The sequence below is a fragment of the Nematolebias whitei genome, chromosome 2 (assembly GCF_014905685.2).
Source record: "Nematolebias whitei isolate Nwh7 chromosome 2, NemWhi1, whole genome shotgun sequence".
Lineage (NCBI taxonomy): Eukaryota > Metazoa > Chordata > Actinopteri > Cyprinodontiformes > Rivulidae > Nematolebias > Nematolebias whitei.
Genome location: NC_056499.1, coordinates 37,622,867 through 37,647,749, shown reverse-complemented (window position 1 = coordinate 37,647,749; position 24,883 = coordinate 37,622,867). Strand labels below are relative to the sequence as shown.

The window sequence follows — 24,883 nt, the reverse complement described above, 5'->3', positions numbered from 1 at the left end:
GTTTCTATTGTTTTCTGTAACCTTTGACGCTGGTGGACGGACAAAACTTCTGGCATTTGTTTTCCTGAGCGGACAAGGTTGAGGGACTGGGTTTCTGCTCTCAGTTGCAGCATTCGGAGTTTGTGAAAGATGCAATTTTGAAATTGAACAGGTGGCACCGTGCAGAGGACCAGAGGGGTTTCCGTCTGTATCCGTAATCCTTGATCCTGTTGGATGGACAATTTTTCTGACATTTATTTTCCTGGGCGCACCTGGTGGAGGAACTAGATTTCTACTCTCAGTTGCAGCATTTCGTATCAAAGGAGATTTTAATTGTGATTTGGCTGGCAGAACAGACTTTGGTTGTAAATCTCGTAAATTTGGAAAATCCCTAAAAAATTGTGATTTTTTGAGATGGTGTGTTTTTGTTGAGGTTTGTTCTTCCAGATATTTTTCTGAGTCAGTTTCAAAATTGATTTGACCAGTTGGCCCCTTAACTGGTGGCAGACGTTTTGGCTGTGTGAGTTTTTCAGAAAAACGTTCATCCGTTTGGTATTTATTGGACTGACTCAGTTTTTGATCTGCTACAGCTTTGTTGTAGTCAGAAAAATTATTTTTAAAATCCTCCTTTTTTCTCATTGCGGTTTCCTTTTCATTTTCAACAAATAATTGGTCGTTGTATGTCCGGTCTTTTTTCACTTGTCTGTCGTGAAATTGCTCACAAATCTTCGCCTCTGTTTTAAATGTCATTGCTGCCCTTCTGTGCTCAGAAATAGACATAGTTAAAGCATTTTTAAACTCCCTTCGTTCTTTCACCTCAACAAAACATTTTCTTTCTAGTTCTTCTTGTTTAGTTACGTCTTCCCTCTGTAAGGCGAGCATTTTCTCACAATGCTTTTCACTGTTTATTTGCCTTGATTTGATAGCGTTCTGAGACTGCTGGTTTGTCCAAAACGTGCCTTCAGAGTAATTATTTGCAATCCGTTGTCTATCGGATTGCTTGTCTTCTGGGAAGGACGAGTTTCCACGGGTCAGTGTAGTCTGAGAAGTCCATTCCATATATTTTAATGTGATCCTCGTATTTGTTCTTGTTGGATACATTTTTCTACAATATACAGTGTAACATACAATAAATGTGTTATGGTACAGTCGTTTGAACAGTTGTGTGTGAGCTCTGAGTAAGAATGCCTTCTTATAAACTGAACATCAAAGGCACAGTGATGTCATTCAGTCTTTGTGATGTCATCTTCCACTAAAAAAACACTGTGATGTCATAATTTATTCAAAGTCTTTGTGATGTCATCTTCCATAAAAAAACAGTGTGACGTCATCATTCATTCAACGTCTTTGTGATGTCATCGTTCAGTCAAAGGCACAACGATGCTATTGGTTAGTCCCTCAAGAATGTCATGCATATTTCTATAACACTTTCTCTTCTTTTCCTCCATGTGTCTCTCACTGCTTTAGGATTTAGTTTGCGCTCACGATAAGGTCTTTAAACAATAAAGATAAAAATAAATAAATAAGGGCTTTAAACGAAAAGGAAGTGACGTAACGTGGCAAAGGCTCATGGTTTTTGCAGTCCATGGCATTTTCCGTCATTGCGTAAAGTCGCCGAGTGTGCAGCTATGACGTCTCCAGGCTGTACCGACCCGCAGACACCTGCAAATGTAAAAGGTGGTTTGATTTGTGCGTTTGTAACTTTAGTGATAAGTTTGCCTCGTGTTGACATCCACCTCTCTAAGGAAGCTAACGTTAGCTGTTGAGCAGAATCAAGCTAGCCGACCTACTAGCTAGGCTAGTCAGCTAGCACAACAAGCATCACAACAGACGCATAAATATTAATGCTGTGTACTGTAATTTTGCCATAAGCTGAGTTTGGTACACTACAGTATTGTAATGGTGTTTATTTATTTTAGGATCTAAGAAAATGTCGTGTCCACTGCACGGATGTAAGCGTGTTTACACAGAGATGAACGCTCTGCAGAGCCACATCAAGGACCATGAGTTCTGTTGATCTGCGTCTTCGCTCCGCCCGAGTTCGTTGTTATGGCTTGTTGTACAGGATCGAGGAAGGAAAAACTAAGTTACACTAAAAATAGGACAGAGTCGCTATTTCAAGTTCACACGTATATTTAATAGATAATAGTCACAAGATACATTTTTAGGAATACAATTTTGGTTAGTAATTATTGCAAAAATAAAATAAAAGTGATGAAGTAAATGGATTGAATGAATTCGCATTCATTCTGACCAATACGACCTGCACAGTTGTTCAGCTCGTGCTGCATGGTTCTGATTCTGCCCTGGGCGGTTCTGTTTCTCTCTCGAGGGGGGAGATGCTCCATGCTTTTATAACCTGGCTGTGGTTCTGCCCCGTTTGGAGCAACACAGAACTTACAACCTCCCCCAAAATGTTCCTTTGTCTAACTTTCACAGTTTCTCTTCTAAGTGTTGTTGGAGTTTCATATTTTCCTATGAAACATATCAATGTCGCTTTTATTAAATGTGCATGTCTTTCTTCAACTATATAATCACAACTTTTATCTAATTAAAAATGTTCATCCTAGATACTTACTTTATATATATGAAAACTGAAGCAAACTTCACCAGAGTGTTAAACCATGTTTAATGCAGACAATAAAACTCACTAAATAACTCTTGACTGCAGCATCCTATTGAACAGTTTCAGATAATCAGAACAAAGAAAGTTCAATCTGTCCTATTCCTCAAAATACACTAACTACTCCTTGCAACCTCTAATTTTCATACTAATACATCAGAAATATTAAACTAACATTAGATTGCAAAGTATTAGTTATTTTAATCTAACAATTAGACTAAACATTGATCAGAACATCATCCCTGCCTCAACAGGCTTTAAGGAAAACTCTTCATGTTTGTATATGAGGTCAAGCTGTCATATAACTTATAATCTGGAATGTATCCATTAGTCCTGGCCGGCCGTAAAACCTCGTATCCATAGCAACGCAGCTTTCTAAACCAATCAGAGGGTGAGACCTCTTGTAACATCAACAAGAAAGTTCTGTTCACCTCCCCCTATCGTGCTGTTTTCTGCTGAGTTTAAACAAAGGAACTGATGACAGAAAATGCCTGTCCTCTTCAGCCTTACACAGACTTTGTTGAATAGTAAATAAGTTTCACCAATACATAAAACTAAAGAATTAAGCACACAAATATATTTTATTTCACAACAGTTCCCAACTCAGTCTCTTCCAGGTGAGAGTGAACCTCACATATACAAACCACTTGTCTAATGTGGAAGAGCAGCTTGAAGTGAACTTAAACCTTCAGATGCGGTCCCTCTATTTTAAAATGCTGAACTGTTAAGCTTGTTTGGTTGGATGTAACTGAGATCATCAATGTATGTGATCAGAGTGAACTCTAGGACCTGTCATCAGTGAAGCTCCATGTAAATGTCTGTCTCCAGGTAAGGTGTTGCTGTGCTCGATTACTGGCTGCAGCGTTTCCTCCCCCAGCATGCAGAAACTGATGGAACACATGAGGCAGCATCACAAACCCAACATTTACTTCCAGTGAGTTGTGCTAATGTTCTGCTGTCACCCTCTGCTGATGGTTCAGTGCACGAGGCATTATGAAGCTTTGCTTTTGTTTCTGAAGGTGTGAGAGCTGTCGCACAAAACTGCGCTCTTACCGTGGCCTCCTGGCACACCTACACACATGCTCCAAAGTGCCACGGAGCAAATCGAAGGCTGCTGAACCGACACCATCTCTGCTTAGTGCTGCAGGCAGGCCCAGCACGACCCCCCAAGTTGTGGATCAGCAGCCCCCAAAGTTGGAATCCATGTCTTCACCCGAGTCAGTTCAAGTCACAAACTCAGATGGATCCTTCCCTGCTGCCACTCCTCAGCTCGACTCTGCTGAACCCCCTGCGCTTGGTCCCCCCATGTTGCCTCTCAGAGAGACCCGACTTTCCCAGCTCGATGAAACTGCCCCCCATCCCCTACTCAAGATTGAAGCCCCTAATCTACCTTCCTGTCTGAACTCTGCTGCTCTGAAAACAAACGTTGACCCTCCTAATGTTCAGAGTCAGCAGCATGCACAGAGCAGGTCCATGGTGGGTGTGCAGACTGGTCCAGGATCTGCAGTTTTATCCCCTCCTGGCTCTTCAGCCACATGGAAGAAGAATCAAGGTAACCCCCACCCACACACACACACACACACACACACACAGCACATTATTCACTCAGCTCAAGTAACAGACTTGAGTGTTTTATAAATCATTTAGACATTAAAAAAATAAATAAATAAATGTCTGCATTTGTAGATAATTAAACTGAATTTTATTTTAGTTTAAGCTCGGTCGAACATTTTGCGTCTCTGCTGAAAAGTCCATTTCCTCCTTCAGGTATGTCCAGCAGCTGCAGAAGACGTGTCCTTTGGGAACACACCAGAGGTCGATACACCTGCATACAGTGTGGTCATATAACAACCAACCGCAAGACAATGACTCAACACATCAACAGTCTGCACAGGGGCACCAAAGCTGCAGCAGATAGTCCAGCCACAAACACAGAACGGTAGAAACGTGCTGCTTCTGTCAGAGCTGTAGCCACAAGCTGAGCACGGAGTTACAGAGAAACCTGCACGATAAAAGTTGACCGTTTCTGCAAATAGGTGAATAAAAAACATCAAACATCTGCCTCCTTGGAGCTCATCCTTGGATCACTTGTTCTCCAATCAAAGGACAGTCACTGAAAATATTTACTCTTATTTACAGCAGGATTGACTGGTTTTAAATGGATTTTTAATGGCACATTGGTAGCTGGGCGGTACGGTGGATCAGATGGTAGACCTGCCGCCTCTCAGCGAGGTGGCCGGAACAAATCCAGGATGGGGGCCATTCTGGGTGGAGTTTGCATGTTCTCTCCGTGCATGTGTAGGTTTTCTCCGTGTACTCCAGTTTTCTCCCACAGACCAAAAACATGCATGTTAGGCTGATTAGTAACTAAATTGTCCCTAGGTGTGAGTGGGAGAGTGAATGGTTGGTTGTTCCTGTGATGGACTTGAGACCTGTCCATGGTGTCCCCCACCTCTCACACAGTGACTGCTGGATATGGACACCAGTGACCTCTGTGACCCAAACAGGAAGAAGCTGGTAAAGAGAATGGATGGACATTAGTGGCCTTTAAACACTTGATAAGTTTTTTTAATCAGTAATTTTCAGATCTTGACACTACATGTAACTCGCCTTGATTTTGTTTAGCACAAACAATTTTTAAAAGGTGCTAAAATCCCTCTTATAATTTGTTTTGCACCTTGTTTTGTGAAATGTAGGCATTTATCATAAAAACAACTTTTCATTTTATTTGCAGTTCACTGCGCATGTTCTTATTTACTATTTCCCAAGTAAAAAAAAAGTGAGTTTATAATTAAGAGAAGTCACTGATAATAATGATGTACATTTACATACATAAATTTTCACAGAAACCAGTTAAACAATAAAAACTTGTCCAAGTTGATTTTTATTTGGGTCAATCAGTACGAGTTGATACAAACACTCCGTGCTCACCCAGCCAGCAGAGTGCAGCAGAACTTACTGGATCATTCACATGTTTTGCTGAAACGTTTCACCTTCCATCCAGAAGGCTTCATCAGTCAAGGAAACAACACAAAACTGATTCTTCCCCCAAACAGCTTATTCCAAAGTTGAACAAACCAGTTATGTTGGTGCTAAGATGGTGTCTTTGGCATGCCCCTCTGTTGCCGGCCCTCTTCCTTGTCGACAGTCATGTCAAACTGGTTCAAAACCAAAGAAATCCTGATCTGAATGAAAATTGTTGGATTGTATACCTGGATTATTGAGCATGGATTTTTTTTTGGTTTTTAACCAGTTTGACATGACTCGACAAGGAAGAGGGCAGGCAACAGAGAAGGGGGCTTGCCAAAGAGACCATCTTATCACCAGCATAACTGGTTTGTTCCACTTTGGAGTAAGCTGTTGGGGGGAAGAATCAGCTTTGTTGTGTGTTTCCTTGACTGATGAAGCCTTCTGGATGGAAGGTGAAACATTTCAGCAAAAGAAAAAAAAAATGTCCAGATGACCTGACTGAAAATCATTGGATTGATTAAAGGAGGCAAATTATTTTTGGTTTGTAACAACATTACACAAAAAGGTAGCTGTCAACTTCGCCCATTTTAAACACGAAGTTTTAATAAAGAAAAGCTACATTTCTTCATGATCCTTCCTGCAGTTTATATTTTTGTTACTTTACCACCCCCTGCTGGAATTAACTGGAATCAATCGTTTCAGATGGCTGCAGACCATTACAAAATAAAAAGTAACAATAAATAAATAAAAAAATGGTAATGCAAACCCCAGATCAGGCAATGTTACCTATTATGGTTGTTCTGGTTGTTGTTTTATTTTATTATCACAATTATGTTCAGCTCAGTTCTCTTGGGGCTTTTAAAAAAATCTCTTCTGGTCAAATGCGTCTCTGGCTCCGGTGCTGGAGACGAGTCGGAAGCAACGAAAGCGTTCTGGCGGTCTGTTTAAAACTTTTCTATTTTTGTCGGTGGTTGGCAATAGCTGGTTTGTGACTGGATCAGGATGTTAGGACAAGATGTAGATGAGGATGAAGATATGAATTCAGATGAATGGATTTCAGCATCCAACAGAAAGCAGCACAAGATAAATAAAACACCACCTAACAAGAGCAGTAAAAGGGAATGGGGAGAAATAAGTTCAGATGAGGGAGAGAGGGGTGCTCGCAGAAAGATTGTGAAGGAGGAGATTAAAGTGATAATAAAATTTAGAAAGGAAGATGAACATATTTATATTAGTCCGATAGCAATATCCAAAGAACTGAAGAAAAAGATAGGTGATGTGGAAATGGCCAAGACTTTGAGGGATGGTAATTTACTGATAATATGCAAAACAGAAGAACAAAAAAATAAAGCTATGCAAATTAACAATGTGTGTAAAAAAGTTGTGTTTGAAAAAAGGATTCTTGGAGAAAATAGGATCACACGAGGGGTGATAACTGGGATTCCTGTAGATGAAGATTTGGAAAAGCTAAAACGAAGCATTCATGGAGGGGAAATAAATACAATAAAACGACTGATGAGAAATAAAAATGGTCAAAGAATAGAAAGCATGTCAGTGCTTCTAGAGTTTAAGGGATTGGAACTACCGGATAAGGTCAAGATTGGCTATTTGAGTTTCCCAGTTAGGGCCTATATTCCCCCACCACTGCGTTGCTTCAAATGTCAAAGATACGGGCACATTGCTGCAGTTTGTAAAGGAAAACAGAGGTGTCCCAAATGTGGTGGTGACCATAAATTTGAAGAATGTGAAGATGATGTGCAGGAAAAGTGTTGCAACTGTGGTGGTCAACACAGAGTGACATCTAGGGAATGTGAAGTCAGGAAAAGGGCGGTGGAAATCCAACAGATTAAAACAGTTACTAATGTAAGCTATGCAGAGGCAGTAAAGACAGTGCAAAGAAAGAATGAAGATTTGAGAACTCCCCATAAACCAGCATCTGAGATGAGTCAAAAAGAAGGCAGTGATTCAAGACTGATGGTGGACAATCTGATTTTGTTCATCGCTTATGTGATCAACTGCACTGATCAGGTCAAACAAAAAACAGAAAAAATAAAAATAATTGTAAGAGGAGCAGAGAAATTCTTGGGAATGAAAGATCTTTCATGGGAAAAAGTTACTAAAAAACTGGAGGCAGATGGGAAGTCAGGTGAACCAAATGATAGGACAAACTGATTATTTTACAATGGAATGCAAGAAGTCTTATAGCAAATGGACAGGAATTCAAAGGATTTGTTAAAGAGCTTAAAGAGAAACCAGATATTATTTGTGTTCAGGAAACATGGCTGAAACCCACACTGGATTTTGTTATAAAAGGTTATGTTAGCTTACGGAGAGACAGGGAAGAGGGAAATGGAGGGGGATGTATAACATTTATTAAAGAAGGAATACAATACAGATTAATACAGATAGGTATTGATTTGGAATATATAGTAGCTGAAATATGGACTGAAGATGGAAAAATGAAAATAGTAAATTTTTACAACCCATGCAAAAAGCTTTATGTGGAATCATTAAACATGATTAATTCAGACTTGGATGATAAGGTTATTTGTTGCGGGGATTTTAATGCACATAATACACTATGGGGTAATTATGATGATGAAAATGGAAGGGTGATTGAAGAAATTATGGACAATAAAAATTTAGTATGTCTTAACGATGGACATGGAACAAGACTGAATATTAGAAATGGTTCAGAATCAGCTATAGATCTCACAATAGTTTCTGACACATTAGCAGCTAAATGTACATGGCAGATTATTTCAGACACAACAGTAGGAAGTGATCATTATCCAATAGTCACAACAATAAATTTTACATTGAGAAACTGTGAAAGAGTAGGAATACAAAGATGGTTATTTAATAAAGCTAAATGGGATATGTTTAAACATATTAGTGATCAAAAAATGAGTAAAATTAATATTAATCAAAATATTGACAATTTAAATAGTTGCATTTGTGAAGCAATCCTAGAGGCAGCAAAACAAACTATTCCAAGATCGAGTGGTGGAAATAGGAAAAAGATTGTACCATGGTGGACACAAGAATGTGACAAAGTCATTAAATCTCGAAATAAAGCTTTCAAGTTACTAAAAAGAAATCACAACTTCCAAAATTTAATTGAATATAAAAAACTGCAGGCTGAAGTACGGAGGACAATTAAAAGTGCAAGGAAAGAGTTCTGGACATCCTTTTGTAATTCGGTTGGAAGAGAAACTGATATTAGTAAAGTTTGGGGAATGATTAGGCAAATGAATGGGATTAAAAAACAATATGGATTACCAGTTTTACATGAAAGTGAGAGAACAGCAATTTCAGACCAGGAAAAAGCAGAAATGTTAGGAACAAACTTTAGCAAGATTCATAGTTCAGAAAACATTACTAAAGAAAGGCAACGAAGGAGACAAATGACTTTAATTGAAAATGAACACTTATTAACCCAACATGATGAAACTTCAGATTTACTAAATGTTGCATTTTCAAAGTCAGAACTGAATCGAGCAATAAATAAATTCAGAGAATCCGCTCCAGGCAAGGATCAGATCCGTTATACAATGATATATCATCTTAATGATTCATCCAAAAACATACTGCTTGAACTCTATAACAAAGTATGGGAGAAAGGGGAAATACCACAAAGTTGGAAGGAAGCCATAATAATCCCAATATGCAAACCAGGGAAAGATTGTACTAACCCAGGTAGTTACAGACCCATTTCATTAACATCCAACATCTGTAAAATCATGGAGAAAATGATCAATAATAGACTGACATATCATATAGAGATGAAAGGTTACTTAGCTGGATACCAAAGTGGTTTTAGGAAAGGAAGGAATACAATGGATCCATCGATATGTTTAGAACATGAAATAAGGAGGGCTCAAGTAAATAAAGAAAGTGTTGCAGCGGTCTTCTTTGACATTGAAAAGGCATATGACATGATGTGGAAGGAGGGGTTGTTAATTAAACTTTGTACATTGGGTATTTCAGGTCGTATGTTTAGATGGATCAAGGATTTTTTGTTGGGCAGAACTATCCAAGTTAAAGTAGGAAAGAGCTATTCTCAAAAATATTTTGTTGAGAATGGGACACCTCAAGGAAGTATAGTGAGTCCTCTACTATTTTCGATAATGATCAATGATATGTTTTATGAAATTGGAAATGAGATAGGAGTTTCTCTTTTTGCGGACGATGGAGCAATTTGGAAAAGAGGAAAGAACTTGGAATTTATTGTTAAAAAAATGCAGGAGGCTATTACAAAGGTAGAAGAATGGTCATATAAATGGGGAGTAAAATTTTCAACTGATAAAACGAAAGTAATGTTTTTCACAAGAAAAAGAAATGAATGCAAATTAAAACTCAAACTCTTACCAGGAATTAGAGAAAGTAAAATATATTAAATTTTTGGGAATATGGTTAGATGAAAAACTAACATGGAAGATACACATTCAAAACATTCTAGATAAATGTAAGAAAGTTCTAAATATAATGAGATGCTTAACAGGAAGTGGATGGGGTGCAGACAGAATTGCATTAAAAACTATTTATACTGGATTGATAAGGTCAGTATTAGATTATGGATGTGTGGTATTTGGATCAGCAGCAGATTCGGTTCTTAAAAACCTTGATCGCATCCAACATCAAGCATTAAGACTTTGTATAGGAGCTGTTAGAACAACTTCAGTGGCAGCTTTACAGGTAGAAATGGGGGAAATGCCATTAGAGTTAAGAAGATCCCAGTTATCAGTAACCTACTGGGCAAGTTTGCAGGGCCATAATCACTTTCATCCAACACATAACACCCTAAAACCCTGCTGGGAGAAGGAGAGGAAAAAAATAAAAAGCTTTGGATGGTCAGTAGAACAGAAAGCTGCAGAACTAGGAGTGGCTCAACTTGTTATTAGTCCAACTGTCCCATTACCTGTAATACATCCATGGATTCTCCCTGAAGTTAAAACTGACTTTTCAATACTTGAAAAGAAGAAAGATAAGAAATACAATTTAAATCACCATAGTATACAAAGTTATATTAATAGCTATTATGACTACGTTCAAATCTACACAGACGCATCCAAGGATTCACATGATAAGATGGGAATAGCATTTGTTATTCCAGAATTTTATGTCTCAACTAATAAAAGGATTAACGATAGACTCTCGGTGTATACAGGGGAACTGCTTGCAATACTTTTAGCAGTACAATGGATAGAGGACATTAGACCACTGAAAACAATAATATGTTCGGATTCAAGCTCATCATTGCAAAGTTTAAACAACAATAACTCAGAAAGTAGACCAGATATTCTTCTAGAAATTCAGCAGACACTATACAGAATACAAAAAATGGGACTCATAGTAGAATTTTTGTGGATACCGGCACATATCGGAATAAATGGAAATGAGATGGCAGATAAAGCAGCAAAAGAAGCCACAAAACATATTACTATCGATATGGAAATTAATTTCAGTAGATTAGAAACTAAGAACATCATCAAACAAAAATTGAAGGAAAAATGGCAGAAACAATGGGAAGAAGAACGAAAAGGAAGATGGTTTTATAAAATACAAAGGAAGGTAGGAGAAATTAGAAGTGGGAGGAAAAACAGGAGAGAAGATATAATAATATCAAGACTCAGAACTGGACACACTGGGTTGAACAGCACACTGTTTAAAATGGGGAAAAATAATACAGGAAATTGTGGCTTTTGTGGCCAGGAAGAAACAGTAGAGCATGTTATGTTAAACTGTAATAAATATAATAAGGAACGATATATTCTTACCCGAAATCTTGAAGAGATCCAAACAAGATACAAGTTATCAGAAGTGTTGAGGGAAGAAAAATGTTATCCGTTGCTATTTTAGTTTCTTCGAAATACTGGTTTATTTGGAAGGATTTAATTAACGATTAAAGTATTTTCTAGGATTTGTCTTTTTTATTTGATTTATTTTGTATTTATTTATATATTTATTTACAGCCCCCCCCCCCCCCGTATAATTAGATATTAGAATCCTGATCCACACTCCTTACCAGTTGGTGGCGGTAATGCACCATTAAGTTGTTTGCCAACCGCCAAAAAACACCACAAGAAGAAGAAGAAATGCGTATCTCTTTCCTACTGGAAGCTTCCAGAAAAGTACGCTGTTGCCTCTGCTCATGTTGCCCTGGAAGGAAGAGAGGGAGACGGTGAAACTGGCTGAGCAGATTACAACCAGAGCGGGAAATAATAAAAATCTGAATTACCAAGCCAGTACTTTGTGCTTGATTAAAACGGGACAAGGACACAGTTGGTGAAAATCATTAGCTCGTCAAGTCGCATCTATTTCTCTAAACTGAGGCTGTTTATCTGCAGGTGCTGGTCATAAAATTAGAATATCATGAAAAAGTTTATTTATTTCACTAATTTCATTCAAAAAGTAAAACTTGTATATTGTATTCATTCATTACACACAGACTGATCTATTTTAAATGTTTGTTTTAATGTTGATTATAACCGATAACTAATGAAAACCCCAAATTCAACATCTCAGGAAATTTGAATATTGTGTAAAGGTTCAATATTGAAGACACCTGGTGCCACACCCTAATCAACTAATTAACTCAAAACACCTGCAAAGGCCCTTAAATGGTCTCTCAGTCTAGTTCTGTAGGCTACACAATCATGGGGAAGACTGCTGACTTAGTTGTCCAAAAGACGACCACTAACACCTTGCACAAGGAGGTAGTGATGAGCAAATGAAGCTTTTATGAAGCTTTTATGAAGCACTGAACCAGTTGGGCCAATTGTTTTAAAAATGGGTTCATTTGTTGAAGCTTCAGTTACACTGACCTCTTGTGGCAATTTGCAATGCTGCTGTCAAATTAGGCGTTATGCTTTTGGTGGCACACACCAAGACCTTCAATGACTAGTGTTAAACGAAATACTTTACTGTGGTAAAAACAGATTTTTTAAATTCATCAACTTTCTATGTTGTCTGGTTTGAAAATTTATTCATGCTTACATGTTTTTGAATAAAGACTGATTATTGTGCATTGAAGAGATTTAATAAAAATGTTGCAATAGTATTGTGCTTGTGTAACTGACAGAGTCAGAGTCTTTATAATTCATAAAATATCAATGAAATGACGTCTCCAGCATCTCCATGTTTGGAGCTGAAGTGTCTAACCATGGAGGAGGTATCATGATGCTTCAGTTCAGTTGAACACACCAAACACTGCACCTGCAGAAATACACTAATGTAAATAAAAATAATAATTTGAGCCCATACTGATATGATTATTAAAATCACATACATCATTTTACTGTAATTATATTAAATACATGGGTTAAATAATGTTTATTTTTATTCAACCTTTATTTAGACAGGTAAATCCCATTGAGCCTCGAGGACTCATTTACAAGAGACCTGATTTCAGCAAAGAATGATGACAACAATGGACAACAGCAACAACAATAGACTGTTATAAAAAGGCATAGAGATGTTTTTAATAAATAAAAAAAACAAATAGGATGGCTAAAAAAAGAAAAGTAACAAAAAACAGCTAGAATAGCTTTACTGCTGAACATTACTATAACATTTTTGACATGTAAATACCAAAACCACCTTATCATGAGCAGAATGAAGTGTTCCCACATGTTAGAATGATCTATTTTCCAGGCTGCTTCTATAATTACTCAGTTTCAACTAACAGCAAAAAACACACCTACTCTCCAGCACATTGAAACGGCTCTAAAATGTTTTATAGTGTTGAGCGCTCTCAATTCAAAACTGTCTCAACATGTCACCTGTCAGAATCGAGACGAGGTGGTGCCAGGGAATCAGCCGTTTGGACCGCGAACCAGTCAAACGATTTATTCAACAATGAAACAGTTTGTGTTTCGGACGTCACGTGTTACGTGACTTTTTCTGCACCAAAACAAGCTCCGAAGCAGTGGTTCGATGTAATTTTACTGCAGGGTTCGAAGCATGTTTTGAAGCTTTTGTTTCATACTACCATCACTACAAGGAGGGCAAGACACAAAAGTTCATTGCTAAAGAGTCTGGCTGTTCAAAGAGCTCTGTGTACAAGCACATTAATAGAGAGGCGAAGGGAAGGAAACGTTGGTTACGTACTGTAACCCCAGATTCTATGAGTATAGGCGTAGCCCTTTAAGAGCTGTCACTAGTGGGTTTTATCCCATCATGCAAAGCATTACACTGAAAAGTTTAGTCCACGCCCACCTGCTGTTTGGGCCCCACCCGGTCCGTATAAATTACGTTAAGAGCGGGTAATAGGCTCCCAAATAGCTTTTTCTTCAGTCATTTAGGAGCCAGTGAGGCCCGACGCATAAAGGGCTACGCCTATACTCATAGAATCTGGGGTTACAGTACGTAACCAACGATTCATTTAATCAGAAAACATTTCAATCCGGTCAAAGGATTTTGCGCATGTAAACATAACTATTGTCCCTCCTCAGCGGCGCTGCACACTGGAAAACACCCACTCTCCCCTTCTTTCAGACCCCCGATCACTTAAAACTCCAAGAAGGCCGGATACTCTGAACTGTCGTAGCCCACCGACTTGGTGCCTGTGAGTTGGAGTTTTTCCCGTTCAACAACAGAAACGATCATTCCACAGAATAAACAAGAAAATTTATTTCATATTCATGGATGAAAAGAAGATTTTTATGGACATGTCACAGCAAGGAACTCAGTGTCCCTTGCCCGGACGTGGGTTACCGGGGCCCCACCCTGGAGCCAGGCCTGGGGGAGGGGCTCGTCGGCAAGCGCCTGGTGATACTTACCATCGGTGACCTTTGGCAGTTCCTGTTGGAGCTGAGTCATTGGCCACCTGGATAAGGGGACTTGTTTATTTAGCTTCCTGTAGTCTATGGTAAGTCTCCACTTACCATTTGGTTTTAAAACTGGCCTTAAAGGCGCAGAGTAGGTGCTATTACATTGTCAGATTATACCTTTGACCAAAAGGTCATCAACGATCTCCTGGACAGGCAGATGTGCTGCCAGAGGGATCTTGTATTGTCTGACAAATGTTGGTGGTGCGTTGGGTGGGGTTGGGATGCTCACTGTGTGGAGTGAGGTCAACCCACAATCTGTTGAGTCAGTTGAAAATGACTTTTCACATTTTAAAAGAACTTGGCGAAGTTTGTCCCTTTCTTCATCAGATGTCAGAGCGTCGGCTTGGGCGACCACCTGTTCAATCTGTGATAAGACCGATAAGGGTTCTTGCTCTTTGGGGAGCTCCAACGAATCCCTTTCTGAGTCGTCGGACCTGTCTATGGGTAAGACACCATAGGTTTGAGGTCCTTGGTCGACGTCATCGGTTGAAAAAAGAGCTATGGCCTGTGTTGGTTTTGTGAACCATACTGGCCCAGCTTCTTGACTTGGTACCAGGTTATCTGGGAGTCCTCCCAGAAATGGAATGCCTAGTTCAAAATCATGAAAATCAGTGGAAATCAACCATCCTAGCATAGTGTTTTTTGGGATCATCACCTCATCCGTGCCTGTGTCACACATAGCAACAGATGTGGTCCTGGAGTCAAGGCTCACTTGGTTCGTGGCTTCCACGGACAGTCCCAAGTTGAAAAATGCAGGAGAAGGTTGAAAATATGCCTGTTTATGGCTAATAGCTTGTCCAGCTACGATGTGGATTCGCACCATTAGGTTAATCACCTGAGGTGGTACTGTGGTGGTTTGGTTGTTAGCAACCTGGCAGGCCTCTGGAATGGTCTGCCCAGCCTTAAGGTTTGCTGTGTCTAGCACAGGAGGATCCTTTGTGGCTGGTTTTAGGGACCACAGCACCTTGTTGATGGTGTCCACATGGACACCCAACCTTACCAAAATGTCAGAGCCTATGTAGGTTGCATGTGGTAAGTTTTGGATCACGAGAAACGGGTGAACCAGTTCTCGTTGGTTCCAGTTTAGTTTTAGGTTAATGACTCCTTCCGCGGTCATTACCTGTGAACTATTGGAAAGTGGAAAGCTTTTTTAATTAGTTCTAGATCCACGTGTTTGTGAACCAAGGTTTCATAGAAAGCTCGGTTAATTGCTGATTTATCTGTCCACAGAGACAGAACAGCATCGTTGGTGTGGGATCCTTGGATCTCTACACCTTTAACTACCAGTGGTAGGTAGTGTTTGGTGGACTCTGACTGCTCCAGCTCACAGAGGAGGCTTTCTTGTTGGGTCAGAGTTTGGACCACCGAGTGGGTCTCTTTGGTTTCACATGATTTCAGAGGAATACTCACCGGGCTCGTGTCCTCGGCTGAGGAGTCCTTTGCGCCTTCCGCGGTACCTGCTGTTAGGCAGTCTGTATTACACTCCGGAGGCATTTCTATTGGCAGTGGTTTGCTCACCTTGGCCCACATCGTCTGATCACCATAATCTATAATCGCGTCGAAGCGATTTATAAAATCCTGGCCAACCAGAAATGGGAATGAGTCAACACTAGACACGTGTACCGGGTGGTATAGTGTCATTCTGCCAATCTGCATGTGAAACATTGCTATAGCTGTCAGGGTTGTCCTCTTCTCTGAGAGACCCTGCATTTCTACAGCACATTCTGTGAGAGGTATTACCCTGTTAACACTGCCAGCGGTTGTCCTCAGCTCCTCGAACAGTTTAGCTGACATAATTGTTATGTCCGCCCCACCGTCCAGTAGTGCTTCATGTGTGAGGACACCTTCGAGTGTTACTGACAGGTACGCCTTCTTGGCGACCCCCTTCTGATAAACTTACACAGAAACCTCTTAGGTTTTTTCTGACGTTTCTTCACATGCTCAGCCTTGTCTGTGTAATCTTGGTTTGTCTGAACCGTCAGCACAGCAGTAGCTGTTTCTGAGTGTTCAGCTTGCGATGACTCATCATCGTTTGTGTGTGAGTTCACTCCCCCTTCTTCCGATGAGGGGTTGTTGGAGGCCACAACAACAATGTCTTGGTGTGTACCACCGACATCTGTGACGTTGTCATTCGCGCCCTCAGATTTAATTGTGATTACATCACTACATAGTGCTCCAGGTTGGTTTCCCGTGTCAGTGTGTTTCAAAGTTTCCAACAACCTGCGTAGTTTCTCTGTCTCTTCCGAGCTCAGAGGTGTAGGGCCTTGTTTCTGGAACCTTTGTGATTTTTTCACCTCGGGTCGTTTTGTCCGAGGTGGAGGAGGGATACTTCCCCTGATAATATGGGTCACCTTGGTTCCCATATCTCTTCGTCCTACGCACACCCCACTTACGATAATCACGTTCATCCTCTGGGATTAAATTCAATCCCATTAGATCTTTCTTGTCCCAGCGTGCACCTTCATGACGCGGTTTGTTAGTTTGAAAGGACTGCTTTTTCTCGCCTTTTTTAGGAGGGGGAGGCGCCATGCGCCGTCCTTCCAGTTCTAGCGAATGGGGTTTAACCTTTTCACCAGGAAACACCTCTATGGGCGTCTTAACATGAGAACAGGCCTCAAACACATTCACAGCACACTGTTTAATCTCATTGATGGATTTTTCTTTGAAATTAGCCATCATTTGTACTGACGTTCTTATGTCAGTGTGGAGGTTTTTGCTGAAAACAAATTTAAAACCCTCTTCCTCCTCCATGCCGGTTTCATTCCTGTAACCGAAATAAGCTTGGAAGATCCTTTTGTAATAAATCTTTGGATGTTCATGCTTCCCTTGCGTGACCTTGTCTGCAGCTGGGAAGCCACCAGGCCCCGTGCAGGGGTTGTATTCTCTGATCAAAGCTTCACACAGAAGGTTGTAATCCCTTCTCGTGGCATCAGGTTGACGCTCGATGAAGGTGAACACCTCTCTGTCCGAAGTGAGCCTTATCAGACTGATTTTATCTTCAACCATAGCATTAGGATAACCACTCAGTCTGAAATCAAGGTCATTTAGGTACGCCTTCGTGCCAGTAGACCCCATAGACCCAGGAATAAAGCGTTGAACATATTTTGAGATTTTTTTAAGTTCGTCCATCGAAAGAGGAGCTCTCGACGGCCTCTCTTGCCAGCTTGGTAGAGGAGACCTGGACAGGTCTGTCCCTGCTCCTTTAGGTAAGGGTGGAGGTGCTTATGATGGAGGGAGATTTGGGTCTGGAGCCCAGTGTGTCCCCACATTCTGTCCACGCCTCACACTATTTTCCCTTTCTACATATCAAAGTTGTGTTTTAAGCATGTCTATCTCAGCTCTGCACTGGTACAATCGTGACACCGTTTCCTCGTACTCCTCTTTTAATGAAGAGTATGTCATGGAAACCTGTTCTTCGACTTTCCTGGCTTCAGTAAGTGATGCTGAAAGTGACTGTACTTGCTTGTTCAGTTAATCAATTTCTGCACGTGCGTCTTGCTTCAATCGAGTCATCTGTTCCAGATGTTCTTTAGTGTGCACGTTGTGTTCCTTTTGAAACTGAAGGAAGCGTCCTTCAAGGTCCTAAAACATCCCGATTTTCTCTGCAAAATTTTTAGTCAGCACTTCATTTCGTTCAACCTCTTGGTCCAATCTGTCTTTGAGCAGCACAGAAAGTTTTGCTAACCGTTCAAGGCTCTGCTTTTTATTCTCTTTTACCGTGGCTCCTTCTGCTAAACTTCTCAGCTCTTCAGCTTTTTGAGTTTCATCCATCCTGTCTAACGTTGCACCAATTACTGGGTCTGTTAAAATATATAAAGCTCCCTGAATTATGTCAACTTGTTGACTGTCATCTTCTGACTGGGAGTCTGAAGGGTCAACATTTACCTCTGTCTCTGCCATTATCTTTTATTTAAAAAAATAAATAGGAAGATGTCGTGTTTTAGGTCGTAAAAACAAGTCAGAAAAGTTTCCTTTTTCTGTTATATTTACTTTTATTTAGTGTTTTAGCAATTAAACGTGTATTTTCTTTTCAGCAAATGAGTAAACTGATCAGCTCTGTGATTATTCTGTGACTGTATCTTTAAAAAGTTGTGAAAAATTCATTTAGCACCGTTTCAGAATTTTTCATTAAATGAAAAATTTTCTAGTAAACGCCTCTCTGGGCATAAGTACTTTAATCACTTTTTATATGTAAGACAGCAGCATAAACCACGCATGAGCACCGTTTTATTAACTCAAAAATGCTTTTAAAGAATAATAAAAATGTTCAATTCCACTAAAAATCCTAAAAACGAAATGAAACTGTCATATCGAGTTTCCGGCAGAAGGTGGCAGTATAACCTTATTTTATTTTAACCCAGTCACTGTTAGTGACGTCCACTAGGAGTCGTGATGACTTCTTGTGCCTTTGGTGACATCCGGTCTTTAGCCGTTAGCTTAGAATTAGCGTCGGCCGACACGGTCCAAAATCAACATTTTATAGGCGGATTTACTCTCGATTCAGCGGTCGCTTTAGCGATTAGACTTTTAAGAGATGGATCATGAGGTCAGAACCAATTTTAAAGCGTTTTCCAACTTTAAAACAACAGAGAAAGCTTCTATATGAAAACGAGCTGCATTTCCGGGTCACGTGATTGAATCAACCAATGAGCAACGGGGTGGGTTTTACAATCTGACATCAGAGGGAGTGAACGCAGACACGTCACCCATTTCTCAGCGAATCAGAGCGACCCAAACCGCGGTTGTCAACCAATCACAATTCGTACTTCTAGCTATCATGTTAGCTGTTTAGCCTGAAAAAGTCCAGTCAACTTTCATCCATTAACTCTCAAAATGTACAATTTTACTGCTACAAATGTAACGAAGCCTTTTCAACAGTGGTCTGAGACGGCGCTCAGCTTCAAAACAGCATTTTATCCATTCAAAACACGACTCGTTCAACGAATCTGAACCGAGTCCGACAGCAGAACCGGGTCAGACAGAACCCGTTCCTCTGCGACCGTTTAAACAGAATAAAGCGTTTTTCCACAGCATGACAGCTTCAGTTACACAACAGATGTACAAATTTCAGCTTTAAAATGAACACATTGACATTACTTTCAGCTCTAAAAACAGTGTTTTTCCTAGAACGCTGACTCGTCCGAGCCGTTATCTAGAACCAAACTGGATCAGTACCAGAACCACACAGCTAATAACAGTTTCAAACAGGGCAAGTCACCTTCCCACAGCTGAAAACATATCACTGTATTTTCTCTGAACACCACAGCTGAAAAACATTGCTTTTTACAGTCGAACAGAAATCTGCACTTTTTATGCCAACATGCAGTACAAGTATTACACAAATAACAAAGTCCATTCCATGAGACGTACGGTGCCACCAGTATGTAATGAGACAGCCGAGAGATGGATTTAGCTCAGGGGTGCTCTCTTACATTCTATAATATCTGGACTAGTTCAAGTACATGATATTATACTTAATTTAAACGGATTCTTTCAGTTTTCTGGACTAAGTGATATTGTGCTTAGAAGTACTTTGTCGGAGATGGTCTAATCAGTGACATTATACGTTAATTTTCTTTGACCCATCAAAATGAATGTGGTCATTTATTAACAGAATCAAAATTTAACATCAAAACATTGTACACTTGATTATTCTGATTGATTACAATAACACAGCTTAATTAATGAGCTTTACAATGAGAAATCATACGGCCATGATTTCTCACTTGCAGCTAAAAACAACAGACATATCCTTAGATCTTAAATTAATGTCTGCAGGCTTAGCTTATCTTTTACTGGCAGAGAAATATAGAGATGGAGTAAAGTTTAAGAAGGGAAAGTGGATACTTAGGGTTAACTAAGATAATAAAGAAAGATGGGGAGTTATCTTGTTTGAAACCAGATAGCACGTTTCCCGGTGATTTCAGCTAGATGTACCCGAGCGTCGACTCTTTACCTTGGTGGGGTTTCAGAGAGGTCTTCTCCTGGCGTCCAGCAAGGCTGAGTCTTTTTACCTCCAGGGATTTATCCGCTTCTCATCAACTTGGGATGACGAGGCTGACTGGCCCAGCTTCCAAAATAAACTTCCCCGAAAGATAGGATTAAGTTAAGTGGAATTTCAGCAAACGTGCTGAACTCCTGAGATGTTGAATAGGTCTTTGGCGTAATGACTGGAATCAACACTCCAGACAAGTGTCATCTTTCAGAAAATGACCACCGTGGACTTCACCCTTGCAAAGTCACACTGTCTTCCTTCTCCATGGAACTTCTGTTCTCTCCAGAACTTCGGTTCATCCCTCGGAACTTCCAGAACTAACTGGAACTAGGAAGTGTTGACTTTTAAAGAGTTCTGCTTCCGGTCCCTTTTGGGAAGTCCTGATTGGTTGAAAGAACCAACAGGGGTGTGGTTTTAGTGACGTAAGAGGTTACTACAAGTCAGAAAAACAGAGAAATGTTTAGGAACAGACAGAGAAATGTTTTGGCGAAGTGGGAGGACGCAGGTGCCAGCTTCTCTTGTTTCTGTCTGAGAGGTTTAAAAACATGACAGTTCGTTCCAATAAACTTGTTTGCGACTGTCTCCGACTTTTGACCGACATCACTACTCCTCATTTCAGACAGAAGATCAAAATGCATAATTACTTTGAATGAGGATTAAAAAATCATTAATACTGTTTCACAGTTGATTTAAAATGAGTAGTTCACTTCAACATTTAAAATGATTTGAACTAAACACACTTTTGATTATCAAGACATTTGTAAAAATAGTAATGACAATATAAAAAGAGAGTGTTCTTTCAATTGATTAGTTCAGGATACAAATTAGAAAGTCTCTGGAAGAGCTAATTTGTTATTTCTGGATTCAAATCAATGAAATAACAGTTCCTGTCCCATTAAGGTCTTCAGGGTCAGGTTTTGACCGGAGGCTTAGTTCACTACATTATTAATCTGTTCATACTGTTCAGCCGTGAACCAGTTGGTTCATGGCTCCTTTCAGCATTTCTCCCCTCCGTTGAAATTTTTTCCGGAGCGTTCATGCATTCAGAACACATATTTACACATCATGTGTCTGTGCATGGTACACATAATTACGCAACGCGTAATTAGGTACTAGGAGAGCTGAGTGACAAGACATTTTTTGGGCAAGCTTCCGCTTCATGCGGTGTTCGAATGGACCCAGTGAGGCGAGGACCACATCTGCTTCGCCCTTCACCCACTAAGCGACAGCCTTAAAGAGCGAAGCCTATATGAAATAGAACGTTGGTTACATACTGTAACCCCAGATACTATGAATATAGGCGTAGCCCTTTAAGCGTCGGGCCTCAATGGCTCCTAAATGGCTGTGTAGTATGCTAAGGCTAGGTTAGCTTCAGTTAACTTCGAGCTCCACTACAGTCAATTTTTAATAACGGGTGCTCACTTTTTCGAGCTACTTGACAGATATGTGACAGAGGTACTGTGTTGTAGATGGTTTAATCAGTGACATGAGACGTTAATTTTCTTTGACCCATCAAAATGAATGTGGTCATTTATTAACAGAATCAAAATTTAACATCAAAACACTGTACACTTGATTATACTGGTCTGGTTCTGATTAATAAAACTTGGCACGTTTTACTTAATAAAAACAGACATTTCTGAAGATATCTGGATTAATTACTGGCAAGATAGAAGTTTGAAGATGGGAAATGAAGGAGTTTAAATGGAGAGAAAATATGTGGAGGAAGAAAGTGTGTTGACTAGGAATGGCACCCTTCATCCGACCCCAGCTCAGCCCCGGTACACTAGGTAGTGAAGCGACTCCGTCCAACAACACGCTCACCTCCCGGGTGGACTCACAGCGAGCTGTGAGTTCGTCAGAGGTTCCACTCAGATGTGGAAGGCTCCATAATCCCAACTAGACTCGGAAGCACTCCTAGGAACTCCAGCCGAACTCCATCAGAACCAGAAGAAGTCACGGAACCAACCAACTCACTCCAGAACTCAACTCAACAACTCTCTGGAACTAGGAAGTGTCGACTTTTAAAGAGTTCTGCTTCCGGTCACTTTTGGGAAGTCCTGATTGGTTGAAGGAACCAACAAGGGTGTGGTTTTAGTGACGTCAGAGGGTCATTACAAGTCGAGAAAACAACGGAGATGTTTAGGAACAGACAAAGAAATGTTTTGACGAAGAGAGAAAACTACAGGTGTCAGTTCTCTTGTTACTGTCTGAGAGGTTTAAAAACATGACAGTACGTTCCAATAACATGTTTGCGACTGTCTCCGACTTTTGACCGACATCACCCTTTCTCATTTCAGACAGAAGATCAAAAATGCATAATTACTTTGTAACATAGACATTTAACTTGATTTCTACTTTGAATGAGGATTTAAAAAAAAATCATTAATACTATTTCAGTTGATTTAAAATGAGTGGTTCACTTCAACATTTAAAAATGGTATGGACTAAACACACTTTTGATTATCAAGACATTGTAAAATAGTAATGATAATTTGAAAAAGAGAGTGTTCTTTCAATTGATTAGTTCAGGATACAATTAGAAAGTCTCTGGATGAGCTCAATTGTATTTCTGGATTCAAATCAATGAAATAACAGTTCCTGTCCCATGAAGGTCTTCAGAGGCAGGTTTGACCGGAGGCCTAGTTCACTACAGTCCCCACTTTGGAAATCATCGCTTGTCCATGGCGATGAATTCCAACATGAACTTACGCCTCCGAATGTCCTTGAGCTTGATGTAATCCAGCAAGAGGAAAACAAAAGTCAAAGAAGGTAATCCCACAACGGTTTAGGTAATTCCACAATGTTGTTGGTAATTCCATAATGTTGTTGGTAATTCCATTGTAGCAATGCTTTAACCCCTCGGAAACAGAGTCTGTAATCCATTGGAAAAAGTCATATAATCCACAACGATAAATCCACAACGATTGGAGGTGTTGATTGATCAGCATGCAGAGGGGTTCCCTTGATTGAACCGCAGAGGCGACCACTGGATGAAGATTGGAGACCCACGTTGGAGTTGTAGGTCCCTTCAGCGAGGTTGCTGCTGGTGGTTCCCAGTGGGTGCCATTCTGGTTCTATGTGTTATGCATTTATGTGGTTTTAGTTGGGCTTATGAGTGGGATGTTACATAAGACCTTAACCTATATGTACCTGGTGTGTTAGCTATCATGGTTTAGATCAGCTAAAGTTACCAGTTTAAAGGGTGGGTCATGCTGAAAAAATTTCATATAGGGATTTATACCTATAAAAGGGCATTCCAAACTATTTTTCCATTCCTAACGGTTTAAATTAGATTTACATGGCAAAATATAGTTTGGTTCAATTGTCTGTTGTTCTTTTAGACAAACGACTTAAGGTTTGGTTTTTGGTTTTCCCCTAAATGTTTTGGAGTCTATGTAGCCTGTGTATGTCTGACTGCCATTACCTCGGCTGTAGGTTGTACTGGCAGAGTTGCGAGCAGCCTGGAGGGGTCAGAGGACCTCTGAGGGCTGTCCACGGCTCCGTCCTTAATAGCTGGTTTATCTGTCCCCGACGACAGTACAGCATCTTTGGTGTGGGATCCTTGGATCTCTACACCTTGAACGACCAATGGTAGGTAGTATCCGGTGGGCCCTGACTGTTTCAGCTCGCAGAGGAGGCTTTGTACTTCAGTCAGAGTCGGGTTCACCGGTTGGGTGTTTTTGGTTCCACATGCTTTTGAAGGATTACTTACCGGGACTGTGTTGTCTGTCGAGAGGTCCTCGGTGCCTTCTGCAGTGTCTGCTGGTGGGCCGTCTGTGACTGTCTCAGGAGGCATGAGTATTGGCAGGGGTTTGCTCACTCTAGCCCACATTGTCTGTGTACCATAATCTATAATCGCATCAAAGCGATTTATGAAATCCTGGCCAACCAAAAATGGGAATGAGTCAACCATAGACACATATACTGGGTGGTATAGTTTCATTTCGCCAACCTGCATGTGAACCATACCTCTAGCTGTTAGGGTTGTCCCCGTCTCTGCGAGGCCCTGCAGTCCTATAGCACATTCTATGAGAGGTATTTCCCTGTGAACACCGTTAGCGGCAGTCCTGAGCTCCTCGAACAGTTTAGCTGACATAATAGTCATGTCGGCTCCACCATCCAGTAGGGCTTCACGTGTGAGGACTCCTTCAAGTGTGATTGACAGGTAAGCTTTATTAGCGACCCCCTTTCTGATCAGGTTACACAGGAACCTTGTAGGTTTTGGCCAACGTTTCTTCACACTACCTTTACCTGTATAATCCTGGTTTTTCCGAACCATTGGTGCAGTTGCTGCTGCTCCTGAGAGTTCGGCTTTTGACGGGTGTCCGTCATTAATGTAAGAGATCACCCGCTCACCGCGTGTTGAGGGGCTCTCATTGTTTGTAACAACAAGTTTCTGGTGGCTGTCTGAGACAGCGGCAACGTTGTTGTTTGTGTCACCCTGAACCGTTAACACAGCTATTGCTGCTGCTGAGGTTT

At 40.4% G+C, this 24,883-nt stretch overlaps 2 protein-coding genes across 2 annotated transcripts in view; one reads left to right on the top strand and one right to left on the bottom strand.

Annotated features, from left to right (window-relative positions):
* LOC119424126 (GRAM domain-containing protein 2A-like) overlaps nucleotides 1-24,883 on the bottom strand; it is a 975,280-nt gene that overhangs the window by 860,564 nt on the left and 89,833 nt on the right. The window lies entirely within an intron of this gene.
* znf414 (zinc finger protein 414) lies at nucleotides 1,564-4,664 on the top strand. Its single transcript, XM_037691629.1, has 5 exons — nucleotides 1,564-1,656; nucleotides 1,899-1,991; nucleotides 3,407-3,536; nucleotides 3,622-4,154; nucleotides 4,370-4,664. The coding sequence occupies exons 1-5, from the start codon at nucleotides 1,608-1,610 to the stop codon at nucleotides 4,543-4,545; spliced, it is 981 nt and encodes a 326-aa protein (XP_037547557.1). The 5' UTR covers nucleotides 1,564-1,607; the 3' UTR covers nucleotides 4,546-4,664.

Excerpts from the sequence above, each read along its gene's own strand:
- znf414 (XM_037691629.1), top strand. The coding sequence starts at position 1,608 with ATGACGTCTCCAGGCTGTACCGACCCGCAGACACCTGCAAATGTAAAA. Across the intron at positions 1,992-3,406 it reads CATCAAGGACCATGAGTTCT|CTCCATGTAAATGTCTGTCT; the intron begins GTTGATCTGCGT and ends TCATCAGTGAAG. Across the intron at positions 4,155-4,369 it reads CACATGGAAGAAGAATCAAG|GTATGTCCAGCAGCTGCAGA; the intron begins GTAACCCCCACC and ends TTCCTCCTTCAG.